Here is a 13,654-nt window from a genome sequence, read left to right on the forward strand (position 1 = left end):
GAGGCCCAAACTGGAAACATCTCAGATGTCCATCAGCAGGTGAACAGGTAGACAAACTGGGATATAGAATACGATAAAATACTGCTTTTGCCAGTGCAAAGGAACACATTGAAGACACGTGCAAGAATTGATTGAGTAGAAGAAGTCAGCCCCAAATAGTACATACCGTATGAATCCAGTTATGTGAGATTTAAGAAAAGGCAAATCAGGCTTCCCTGGTGGCACAGTGGTTAAGAATCCGCCTGCCAATGCAAGGGATGCGGGTTCGTGCCCCGGTCCGGGAAGATCCCACATGTCGCGGAGCAACTAAGCCCGTGCGCCACAACTACTGAGCCCGTGTGCCACAACTACTGAAGCCCGCGTGCCTAGAGCCCACGCTCCACAACAAGAGAAGCCACTGCAATGAGACGGCCGCGCACCGCAATGAAGAGTAGTCCCCGCTCGCTGCAACTAGAGAAAGCCCACGCGCAGCAACGAAGACCCAACGCAGCCAAAAAAAAAAAGTCACATTTATTGTAAGCAATCAGAATAGTGGTTGCTTGCTTCTGGGGATGTGGAATGATTACAAGAGAGCACGAGGGAAATTTCTGGGCTGATGGTAATGTTTATATTTTGGTTACATTGGGGTAGTGATTACCCCAATCAAAACTCATTGAATGTTACATTTAATACCCATACATTTCACTGTACGTAAATTTTACTTCACAAAAACACATAAAAACCACAGGAACTAACCCTAACCTATACTGCGAAGCGTATAACCACTGTCTGCAAAGGTGCTCTGCTGTATAGACTTGACACAGGCTCTGACAGGAGTTGGTAATTAGCTTCATTTCTTATGAAAATCTTTACAACTAGAGATTATTAACCTTGTCTCCCTTGGTAACTGAGGATTCTTATTTGGCCCAAACATATTTTACTAATTGACAGTTGTGAAAGAAATAACAAAAGGTGGACCGAGAGAGAGAGAGAGAGAGAGAGAGAGAGAGATACTGAGATCTTAAGCTTTCCAAGCGCTGTCTGCTGTTTTTCATTGCTATTCCACTGCCGTGTGGGGCAGGGCTGGTGTATAGAATGGACCTCCAAAAATATCTGAATGAACGACTGGATGGATGAATAGATGAATGGAAAAGGGAAAGAGCAGAACAAGGAGAGGAAAGGAAAAGGGTGCCAAGGGAGAGGAGAGGGGAAGGAGAGAGGGCAAGAAGGGAGGCAAAGTGCCCTGAGATCTCATATCCTAAAGGGCGGTGCTGGCTTTGCTGCACTTCTATTTATTCATCCTGGGGATGTCTGACCCAGGAGACCAGAGCAGCCCTGACTGCACAGCTTGGAAGGAGTGCTGAGAAGCAGCCCCGTGTTTCAGAAATAGCCAATGTGATTACAAAACAGATGTAGCCCTGAAACCTCATTCCGGGAAGCAATTCAGGGAAAGCAGACATTTAGATTGGCTGTGATTATCACATTCGAGAGATGCCTTGTAATAAATGTCTATTTTTCTCCCAATATATGGGGAGCACAGGCATAAGAAATGTAACCTTAATAATTGAGAAGCCAAGCTGTTTGCCCACAAATGGAAACTTCATTACATTGCTAGTTTTTAACCACAAGAGAAGAAAATGATGTCTGAACAGTTCATTTGTCTCCTGAACCCCTCCACCCCAACTTAAAAGAGAAGGATTGAATGAGACAGGGCTTGTAAAAGGCATTACTTTTGTACCCTAGGAGGTCATGTGATATGGAGAGAGGACAGGCAGAGGACAAATACAGGGGACATGTAACATCGTGTGTGGAACAGTGGGGTCAGGCAACCTGAGATCCATTTCCAGTTTGACCGGTGACCTTGGATAAGTCATTTAACTTCCTGATACTTCCGTCTCTTCACCTGCACATTGGTTATTTATGAAACGGATACGGTTTCTCAAAATTGGCTATGAAAACAATTTCCGTTAGGTAAATTCTATTTTCCTACTGGCTTCCAATATATTTGTCGATTGTTAAAAATTCTTCGATAAACAGAAATGAAAATCCCTGGTGAATGAGGTGACCTTATGGCATTATGTTTAGTTTGAAAGGTACTAGAGATCGTCCTGACTCTGTACCTCCCATTCATCACTGGATTCCCTTAGCCATTCCTAAACCTTAGGAAGGTCTCTCGTGCTTGTGGGTACCTTGACTCCAACTTTAAGATTAAAAAAAACTTATTAGAATTAGTATTTTACCCTGTTGAACTACAATCAACGTTTTTCGTTAATCCTAACCGGTAGATTCTCCAAAGTTGCCACCCGTGGGAGCTCTTGATTGAGACTGGAAAGGTTATCAAGAGCAACAGAGACCTCTAGCTTTTTCTCCTCTACCAGAGTGAGGAATGTCATTCTTGACATTCCTGGGCATGAATCATGGAGAGAGAAAATAACAATTTAAGATAAGAAAGCAGATAGGGTCAGAGCTCCAGGATCTCTGGATGGGGGCTGAAATCCACGAAGGAACGTACATCTGGCAAATGGTCGCCAGCCTGGAAATTTTAACTCTTAGGCATCTGCAAAATTATGCAGGCGTGTGAGTCATTTTGCCCCTTTTCCAAAACACCAATGGAAGTCATATCTTTACCTTCAGAGGGGGCATGGAGTCACACTGAGTGCTTGTACCACTTCCATTAGAAGTTCTGTTTGGCCGTTAGATAAATCTCTGACGCAAGAATGGGGAAACAAAAGTATTATTACATAAATATGCTTTTTCGATAGAGGAAATTTTTCCAAAAACAAGATCCATAAGGGGAAACGCGAAGAAGCTCCTCGGTGGGGAAATGGTTGGGGACGATGGCTCTCAAGCACCTGAGTCCTCAGGTTTCTCCAGGACAATTCACTCCAAGAAAGGGGGTTTTTAGCTGCTTATAAAACAAAGGAGCAGTTATATAGTGCTTTAACATTTGTATTTATTTTTTTTAAATAAAAGTTTTAGGGAGCTATGCTTTGGCTGGTCTGTAAGATCAGGGACTAGACTTCATGTATTTATTTCTGATTCTAAAGTTCATTTGGGGTAGCTGGGTGGAATTTCTAACCCAAGTGAATGTGTAAGTGTAGTCTGAATGGTTGAAATAGTTCGTTGCTGAACGTGAAGCTTTCTATGAGATGACCAAGTAAACAACTGGGGAAAAATAAAAACGCCGTTCTGTAGTAGCTTCCTGTGAAGCTGTTTAGCAAAATATCAAAGGAGTGATGTCATGCATGATTTCATGCATGGAAGAAAAATAAAAACAGTCTAAATACTGGGACAAGAAGAAGGGGAAGAAAGATGGACAAAGCGAAAAGTAGCTTTATTTTCAGTGTATCTGTGAGATCATGTATGCTCGGGGATCAGAAGCTCTGAAGTCCACTCTGCCTGCAAGGTCTACAGTCATTCGTCTTGTGTTGGGCCCTAGGGAACTCCAGGACCTATACTTCCACTTGTGGTCAGTTTGATTTACTAGCTGGAGTGCAAGATTTCCTTTTTATAACACTAAAGAGTACACCGAACATGACTGGTTAAAAAAAAGTTCAATCTTGAGCTAGTTCCCAAAAGGCACAGTTAGAATAGGGTATTAATGGGGATTAATGATGGCATCGTGTTTCGATGTTAGCAAAAGGCCAGGGTTAAAAATAGATGTGTACACCTCAAGGGAAGCAGGAAAGCCCAGGCTGGCGGCGGTGTAAAGACCGGTATTTAAAAATATGTCACTAGTATATTGATAATTTTTCTTCTCTCCCTCCTTCCAAAATTTCCCCCCAAATGTCACTTTTTAAAAAAATTGTAGTTGAAACAAATAAGTCCCCAGAGGGGCAAGTTTCCCCTGACTACATGTTCCTGCAGTGCTTTTGGTGATGGCTGTTTGGGTATAATTTCCACCAAGGAAAAAGGGTTTCTGTGAATGGTAGCATGGCTTATTATTGCTTTGGACCCTTGTCAGTTATTCTTCTACCTTTTCATCCAATATCCCAACATTTGTTAGGTCACTGCTTTGTCCTGGGAAACCTCTGAGGAAAGGTTGAGAGGTTTGCTTTCTCCTACAACCCTATGCTTATTTCATCAGAGACTTTGCCATAGTGTGTTGAAAGGTTCTACTTACAAGGCTGTCTTCTCTGTTAGACTATAAGCTCTGTGAAGGCAGAAACTATGTTTGTTTGTTTGTTTTTACAACTGTACCTAGACTGGAGATTCTCCATAAATACTTGTTGAATGAATGAGTTACTACTGAGTGTTTTACTACCATGAGCATCATTACAGCAATTACTACCATCACTGTCACCAATACCACCATCAAACCATACTTGGTACTTAGTCTTCCTTAGGAACTCTTTCCCCAGGGACCCAATGCCTCTGGCTATTTAGAATTCTCTGATTTATGCCTTTCTTCACTTATTCCCCTATTTCAAAATTCACCTGTTCTGGAACCCATTCTCTTGGGTCCTTCTTTTCTAGGAGCTAGCTACCAGTGACCAGTGACCTTGGATAAGTCATTTAACTTCCTGATCCTTCTGTCTCTTCATCCTTACATTGGTTATTTATGAAACGGATATAGTTTCTCAAAATTGGCTGTGAAAACAACTTCCATTAGGTAAATTCTATCTTCCTACTGGCTTCCAATTTATTTGTCAATTGTTAAAAATTCTTCAATAAACAGAAATGAAAATCCCTGGTGAATGACGGATTAACATGAGGTACGAATTGTGTCATTGGTGCTTGTGTGTTGGTGGTGGCCGTCTAAGGTCTAATATGACCTGAGAGCAAGGACAATATCTAGTTCCAGCTCAACCACTTATTTGTGTGTGACCTTGAGTGACATCGTTTCCAAGGGCCTCCACCCCTTTACCTAGAAGACCCCTGGAGAGTCTTCCACATCTCATGTCCTGGTTCTGTGTGCATTTCGACACAGATCTCCTATTAGTAAGTCTCAACCCAAAGGAGGGAACCTGCACCGAGGTGGGGTGCTAGGGCTTCCACAGTGAATAAACGAGCAGTATCCACAGGGCCAGCGGCCACGGCAGGGCCAGTATGGGAGAACTTCTCTGCCCAGAGCTGCTGCCACACCCAATCAGTCACGAGGCAGAAGCAGGTAGGGACCAGTTACCACCCAGCAGTAAAGGCAGGCTACTGTCACCGTCTCTCCTTTCCCCAGGACCCTGCTGTTCCCGTCACGTGGCACAGCACACCTGTCTTGAGCGTGTGACCGGGGCTCAGAGTCCATGTCTGGTTACTTCACTGTAATTCCGGGTCCGTGATGGAATTCTTTATTAGTGCCCTGTGAGCAAGGTAAGCTTTCAGATGGCACAAAGCATCCTTCTAACGTTTTCCTGGCACATTTCCTAGCAATTGTCCTGGTGAGGACTGTCACATAAGGTACGAGGTGGAAAGCAAACAGTAATCAAGTAGTTTAAAGGAGGACGTATAACTGTTGATACTATGTATAAAATAGATAACTCCTGAGAACCTACTGTATAGCACAGGGGACTCTACGCGATGCTCTGTGGTGACCTAAATGGGAAGGAAATCCAAAAAAGAGGGGACATATGTATACGTATCACTGATTCACTTTGCAGGACAGCAGAAACTAACACAACATTGTTGTGTCTATTGAAGTATCAGGAAGTTAAATTATTTATTCAAGGTCACAAGGTCACTGGTCACAAAGCAACTATACGCCAATAAAAATCAAATAAATAAATAAAATTTTAAAAATGAAAAAAAAGGAGGACGTATAGCTTTGGGCAAGGTTTTTCTTTTTTCTAATCTCAAAAATTTTTTTTCTCTCTTAAATCCATCTGCAGTGTAGCTTCGGTAAAATGTACCACTCACTATTTAGAAAAACCTAACTAAAAGTTCGCTTACGTGAGGTTATAGCATCTCAGAACCAATCCCCAGGCAATGAGCTTTATAGGAGTTTTAGACTTTCCTGTACTTTAGACTTTCTTTCCCCTGGGAAAACCCAATAGCCCAAGGCTGTCCAGATTGTCATAAACTTTCCTGATTTTCACATCAAAGTGAAGTAACAGCAACTCAAAAGAACTAAATATTGAATTTATAAAGGGAAAAAATAGAAGAAAGAAGAACATTGTTTTGAAGGAGAAAAGGGAATTCTTGCTGCCACCGGGAATAACAAGTGTGATTTGAGTACAGAGACAAAATTTCATTTTAAAGATAAAGGAGGCCCCGAGAGGCTGAGTGATTGGCCCTGCGTCACACAGGAAATGCGCGGAAGAGTCAGAACCCAGAGGTCTGATGTGACCTGGACCCGGGCCTTCCCGCAGGATGCTGCCTGCACTTTCTCTTCAGCAGAAGAAGGAAAGCCAGCAGGCTTTGAATAAGGTAAGAAAAGAGATCCTCCACAAAGGCAAGAAGAGAGGGTTACGTTCATCGCACAGGCAGGGAAGCTGAGCCTTCGAGGGGTTTGGTGCTGTGGCCCTCACTGGGGGGGATTTTGACCCAGAGGGACATTTGGAAATATCTAAAGACATTCTTGGTTGTCGCAACTCCTGGCATTTCTTGGGCAGAAGCCGTGGATACTGCTCAATATCCTGTCGTGTGTAGGATACCCCCATAGCAAAGAACGGCCCAAGGTTGTAAACACTAGATGACAAAGATTTTTATCTGGGGACGGTAAAGGCAGATTCAGATCATCATCGTCATCACCCTCATCAGAAAGTTAGATGAGGCAGATAATAACCTGAGTTATTATCTGTGCTTCGTACAGCACCGAGCACCCAGCTACTTTCTGCAAATTCCTGGCCAGGCTTCAGTGCCAGACTTTGCCGTGACCACAGGAAGCAAATGTGTCTTTGGGGCCCCAGTCACCTGCTCTTGCCTCCTGTCCCCTCTCCACCCGCTGCAGGTGCCCAGCCAGGACCAGGCTTCTCATCCCACTCCTTCGTGGCAGTAACTGAGCCCGGAAATCTCTGCCTTCCATCACTGTCACCTTGGCATGAACTGCAGTCAGTGTGCTACCCCTCCCGGAGAATTTGCCTGTCGCGGTGTATCCTGTTCCAGTATTTGTATCCTATGAAAGGAATTTCCTGCCTCAGTGACCAGGCTGGGGAGATGATGGAGAGCTTTGAAAATGACCATGCAGCTCCCTCCGTGCCCCCTAGAAAACACCCACAGGCCTATCTGCTCGGACCCAGGGCTCTGGCTAGACTCAAGCAACTTCAGAACATTTTCTTTCTGGGCTCCCTAAATACATCTTCTCATATTTTAAAGCAAATCTTTATTGAGAAATGTGAGGGGTTTCTGTTTTGTTTTTTTCTTTCAGTCTTTGCTTAACTTCCCTCAGCAATTTCATGATAGAGTTCCAGGATTTGTGAACAGGAGAGGAACTCCCTGAGTGGCCAGAAAACAATTGACTTTTTGGGAAAGTTGCATATTTTTTATTGATTTTTGGAGGCTCCATATTTTATTTTCTAAAATCATTATAACTGAATAGATTTTGGAAAGATTCACAGAGCTCTTCTAAGGATTAAAAGACATAAGAGATATAAAAAGATTTTGAAAACTCTCAGACGTATATTTTGTGTATGTAAACGATGGTACTGGTGGAAATAGAGATATTGCCCAGGGTGGGCCTCTCCCCTAACACCCAAGGCCTCTCCCTCAAAAAATAAAACCAAACCGAACCCCCGAAATTGATTCTGTCCAGTTCTAAATCTTGTGAGTTATAGATTTTCAAAATCAGAACTTCATAGGATTTTACGATTAATACGATCTCAAGGCAATTTGCATTAGGATTCTCTGCTTAATTCAAGGCTTAACAGCTTCCATCTGGCCAGATGCCACCATAGTGTTGGGTTAGCTGCTTCCTGTTTGCGTCCCTCTTGCTTTGGCTTGTGTTAGGTAGTGATTTCTAGACTCGTAAATATACCCACAACATGTGAGTAAGCTCGGGTTGACGAGCATGTCATTTCAGAGTGCCTAAGAAGGAATTAATTTCTATCTAACCACTGCGACAACTGCTTCCCGTCTCACTGCAAACCTGTCATGATGACTTTACAGGAGAAAAGGGAGAATTTTGTCATGAAACAGGGAAAACAGTGACTGACTGCAGGTCTACTGCATGTTGTAATAAATAGCTATTATAAAGAAATTCCCAAATTCTTCAGAATCCATTGTCTTTTCACTTGCATAGTTTACGTTGCATACATAAACTAACAACAGAAAACAAAACTGCCTTTAGATATTAGTTTTTACCTTCTCTTTTTAAGCTCCACTCTTCGTAAATTTACACATAGCCTAGTTACTAATAAAACAATCTTTGTTCTTAAGAGCTAACCATAAATTACATTTCATATCATTCTCAGTCTAATATCTTTATATGAACAATATTTGATTTTGATTTTATTTAACTTAAACCAAACCCAAAGACAGCATTCTTTCAGATGGATTGTTTTTTTAAATAAAGCTTAAGGAAACTGGTAACAAAAAGGAGTATTTGTTGCTCAGTCTTTGATGGTGTGAAATAGCATCTAGCTTGATGCTTTTTTCGGGAATAATCTGCTCGTCAATCAGATTTGATTCGCTTCCATGCACCAAGGGCAGGATCTGTGTGTGTGGCACGTTGGTATGGTCCAGGACTGCACAGGACCCGGTCCGCACGACAGTACAGTCCAGGACCTGGGCAACACAATTAATTCACTGCCCAGACCTGACCCCTAACCTTCCCACTCATGAGAATTGTATCTCCTCTCTCAGGAAGCCGTTCCGTTGCAGGGTCTGTGCATTCCCCGAGATGTTTCAGGATGTCCTGCAGAGACCAGCAAGGAAGGTAGAAAATGTCTAGCTTTGGAGTCAGCAGACCTGGGTTCTAGCTGAGGCTTTGTCCCTGACAAACTGTCCTCACACTGTTTCCTAACTTGTAAAATGGCGTGGGTAATGTCACCCCCTCCCCACTTATCTCATGTGAGTACTGTGAAGAATCAAGGTCCATTTCATAAACTATAAAGCCCTGTGGTGAGGTATCATTGAAATAGAAGCTAGGATTAGTCATTTATTTCTTTACTCTTACTATGGGTGTGAAAATGTAGAAAATTTCCATCTTGCAGGGTTTTTTTTTTGATGCTCTTTGATGTTTTTTTTGTTTGTTTGTTTGTTTTTTTTGCGGTATGCGGGCCTCTCACTGCTGTGGCCTCTCCCGTTGTGGAGCACAGGCTCTGGACACGCAGGCTCAGCGGCCATGGCTCACGGGCCCAGCCGCCCCGCGGCATGTGGGATCTTCCAGGACCGGGGCACGAACCCGCGTCCCCTGCATCGGCAGGCGGACTCTCAACCACTGCGCCACCAGGGAAGCCCTCTTTGATGTTTGTTTGTTGATTGATTGATTATAGTTGCTGACACTTTGTCATGGTCACTCTCAGCCCCTAGGCAAAGATTCTTAAGAATAAGTGATCTGTATCGTCCACGTCATCTATCAGCATTTGTCTGAAGCCAAAGCAACACACGGTACTGATGTAAGAATTTTGTTTTACGGCACATGACAAGTTCAGGGAATTACAGACTCTTCCAAATAAAAGTTTATTATGTGCAAGTCACCATTTCAACAGCACTTAATGAGCTGACATCTATACTGAGGCAAATGACATGCGTAATCGATTTTAGTAATCAGTGGTTGTTCTTACCATGGCAGATCCAACACGACTGACTTTGATGGGATTCCCTCTGCCAGAAAGGTCCATATTCGCTCTGTCCATCACATACAGGCAAGCGTCGAGGATGCCATCCTCAAACTATTTGGAGAAAAAAATTAGAAACTATTTAATGTCCCCTCTGAAAACAAGATATTCTCTGTTGAAAAATAAAATGAAACCACAACCTCATGTTTAGAAATGTGTATTTCCTAGATGGTAATCACTCATAATCTTTAGCATGAAATATCAAGGTGGAAGGAAGGAGACACCCTCTTTTATTTTTTTAGTAATTAAGAACTTAAATACTAGCTAGAAATACAAACAGAACTACTAGCGAGCTGATGTACTCAAGAGTCAAGAACTGACCTGAAGTTCTTCAGAAGATTGTAGGGTTAATTTAGAGGATCTCTCCAACATATTGGCTCCAGCGAAAAGGCAAGGGAATGAACCATTTACCAAAGTCAGGCCAAAGTCTCAAGCCCTCAAAAGTAACATGAGTCCTTGTGCATATCGACAGTAAATGGCTCTCAGGTACTTCTCAGGAAGGCATTTCAGGTCTGCACTGGAAACAGTAGGAGACCTCACATAGTGAGTGTCTGTCTAAGGTTTCCTCTCCTCTGAGATAAGGTGGACTCCAGGGTCAAAGAGAGGGCAGGAAGGCTTAGAGAAAGGAGATCATATTATCAAGGGAACCATCAGGTAGTCAGTTCAATTTCCTTAGAAAGAACTCCTAGCCACATACAATGCCCAAAATTTCCAAACAAGGAACAAAGACAAAATAGTAAAAAATAAATAAATAAAGGCAAAATTGGAAGATTACACTTATACTGTACCTCATTGTACAGAATATTTCCCTGAATACAGAAGCCTTGTATATTATCCACCCAAGGGCTTAGGACAGAAATCACAATTTTAATGGCTAATTTCCATGTAATTCCTCATTAAAATCCAGTTAGAATAGCAGCTCTGCGTGTATCCTAAACTGATGTGATAGATGCAGAAATGGGTAATTGCACTAGCTCTCCAGGTGAATAAGAACTCATTACTCTGGTTCTTATTAGGCAGCATCTTTCAGCTGCGTCTGTGGGGCATGACAGCCACGAGCTGGAAAGGTAAAGACATAGAGAACTACACTACAAACTACTGGCTTTGCTGGTTGCTCGGACTGAAGTACACAAATTAATGGACTCCAAATGACAGTAGAGACAGGCAGTGGCTGTGCTCAAGGGCATCTGTCCAAAGGCAGGCTGTCTGGGGAGTCCACGATCATGCTTGGAACCCTTTCGCAGTCCTTGCTACCCACCTAGATGACATTTTCCCTTGTTAGCTCTCTCTCTATTGCCACACTGGGGGCATAAATAGAATGACGCCTAAAGGTTAGGAATTAGGGACCCAAGGCGAGAGCACCAGACAATAAGCAATGGTCGCGGGTTGTATGTCACTCAGGAAGCGGAGGACTTGGAACCAGGGAGCCAGGCAGGGACCCCAAAACAGGGGAAGAGCGTGTAGATCATTAGCCCGGCAGGACGTCAGAAATGCAGGCGGGCAAACCTGAACACTGAGAAGGAGCAAAAGGCATAAAGCTGGGTGGACAAGACAAGAGCCAATGATGACAGCCCAGCGGTCAGGCTCGAGCAGGGCTGAGCACGGCAGGGAGAGCCCATATGGAAGTTTAAACAAGGATCTCACGCCAAGAAAGTATCCTGTGACCTGGTGAGGCCAAGTTCTGGGAAATCTGCCCCTGGATACCCAGAACGATGGTGCACAATTGCAACCATTTCAGCCAAAACTCTGAGAAATGACACATTCGCCTGCCCTCACATTGCTAATGGAAAGTCGTTTCTGAATCACAGGACATGAGTCTGTTTATGGAAATACGGTAAAAATATTCATTTCCTCCATTATTAAAGATGCCAAGCTGAAATAGCTTGAACCACTGAATATCTCAGATGAAATACCATTTGCTACCTTATATCCGGACAGTACTTTGAGGCTGCAGCTGATAAAATGTCTCAAGGTGAAAGCCCAGTGGGCCCTCCTTTGACTAAATGGTAGCATTCTTTTCTAATTAGCATATCTAATCCTAACCCTTAAAAAAAGGGATTTCTTTGAGTTGGGCACTTGCCTTCCTGCACCCTTTGCATTATTATCAAAACACTTTTCCTTATAAGAAAAGAAAAACATGGGTTCATTCCAGGTTGGAGAGCAGAGTCTAAGCTCGTGAGATTTCACTGTACTGAGTTTGCAAAGCATTGCTCACTGGAATGTCATATCATCCACACAATCTCCCATCTCTGTAACATTGTAATAACCGAAAATATGTGATTTCAGCTGATGAATTATGCAGGTGCCTTTCTAAGTCTCTACTCCCAGGCCCATCTTGGAGTCTCAGATCCTGAAAAGCAGGAAATTGTGCTTGTCTAATATCGACAGAGAGCACCCTGCAGTGATACATGGGGCTAAAAATATTAAGTAAAAATGTCCTTGACAATGACAAATTTTAAGTGGCTCACCTGACCATAGCTCCAGCTTCTACTCTTGATGTCATTGAAGTCTCCATAAAAAATAACCCCGATGTCATTCAGGACATACTCTTCTCTTTCTTTTTCATTATCCAGGTATACAGCATCCTCTGCATTGAAATGTAAACATAATGACTATTACCAAACCAGAAGGTTTTCATATACTTGCAAGTTTGTTTTGGTCCTAAGTTGCTAAGTGGGAAAAAAACTAAATGGGAAAAAAGTTTTGTTTCACTAAAGGTAGCTCATTTCACAACGTGTAATTTTAGCAACGGTGAACATAATTAGTGGCCTAGATCAGTCTGTAAATGATGACATTTGTCAGCAAAATGCTTCCATAAGTTCCAAGTAGCACAATTAAATTGACAAGTCCCAGTAAACATTTTAGGATTCTGTTGCATCAGTGGTTTCAGAATCAGAATTTTATAATGCAGATAAAAGTCTGTAACACAGATCAAAAAATAATTTCCAAAGTATTAATGTTAATAGAATTCCAAATGATTTTAAAACAAGTCTGGGGCATATTAGGAGGCTGGAGTACCATCTGTCATGCCTGGTTAGTGGCCCACAGGGACGGGAGGAGAGAGGCTGGGCTTTGTCTCCTTTCAAGGAAAAATCCTTGTGCATGTGTTGGTAAGCGTGTGTCCAATCGGCCTCCCTGGTCATCTTCCTCCATTGCAAGGACTTTTCTTCCCTGTGGCTATAATCTCAGGAAAACCTCGCTGCCCATCTGCCCGCTCAGTAATCAGCTGGTACTGATTCCCAGGCCAGGTGTGAAGGCAGCGAAAGCATCTTTAACACAGGCAGGACCATACAGGCTCTAAGTTATACTCAGGTCAATTTGCAGGCTTGGAAATGTTCAATTTGGGTTCTGATCGGGGACATCGTTCATCCCATTTCTCTGGCCCTACTTGCCATCCTAGTACCTTCTCAGGGATCTTTCCTCCTCATTCCCTGATAAGGTTTTTACCATCCCTCTGGAGTAGTGGTTGTCAACCCTGGCTACACATTAGAATCATCCGGGTAGATTTACAAACTCTCGATTCCAGCCGAACTCTAGATCGACGGCATCAGAATCTCTGGGAGTAAGGCTGAGATCCAGGCATCAGGGTTTTTACATTAATTAATTAACTAATTACTTAATTTTAAGCTCCCCAGCGATTCTGATATGCAGCCGGAGTTGAGAACAGATGCTCTAGCCCCTTGCTGCTCACAGAATGGTGGAAAGACCAGCCGCATACAGCACCACCTGGGACCTTGTGAGAAATGCAGAATCTCGGGGCCCAGTTCTGACCTACCGAAGCAGAATTTGCATGTGAACAAGGTTCCCGGGATTTGTGTGTACATTAACGTTTGCCAGGTGCTGCCCCATCCAACCAGCTTGGATCCCCCATTGGGCTGTATCATAGCTCTGACAGAACCCTTCGGAGATTCTGCGGTCTCGTCTGCTCTCCGGTACTTTCTTGTAACTTCCTTTCCAATCTTTGC

General features: G+C 43.1%; 1 protein-coding gene across 2 annotated transcripts in view; it reads right to left on the reverse strand.

Moving 5' to 3' along the window:
• F13A1 (coagulation factor XIII A chain) overlaps positions 1 to 13,654 on the reverse strand; it is a 135,824-nt gene that overhangs the window by 66,695 nt on the left and 55,475 nt on the right. For both annotated transcript variants that reach the window (XM_060021597.1, XM_060021596.1), the window contains 2 exons: positions 12,158 to 12,276; positions 9,636 to 9,743 (listed from right to left, as the gene is read on the reverse strand). In XM_060021597.1, the coding sequence (XP_059877580.1) occupies positions 9,636 to 9,743; positions 12,158 to 12,276 (227 nt within the window). The remainder of the gene's footprint in view (positions 1 to 9,635; positions 9,744 to 12,157; positions 12,277 to 13,654) is intronic.

The sequence above is a fragment of the Delphinus delphis genome, chromosome 10, assembly GCF_949987515.2.
Source record: "Delphinus delphis chromosome 10, mDelDel1.2, whole genome shotgun sequence".
Taxonomy (NCBI): domain Eukaryota; kingdom Metazoa; phylum Chordata; class Mammalia; order Artiodactyla; family Delphinidae; genus Delphinus; species Delphinus delphis.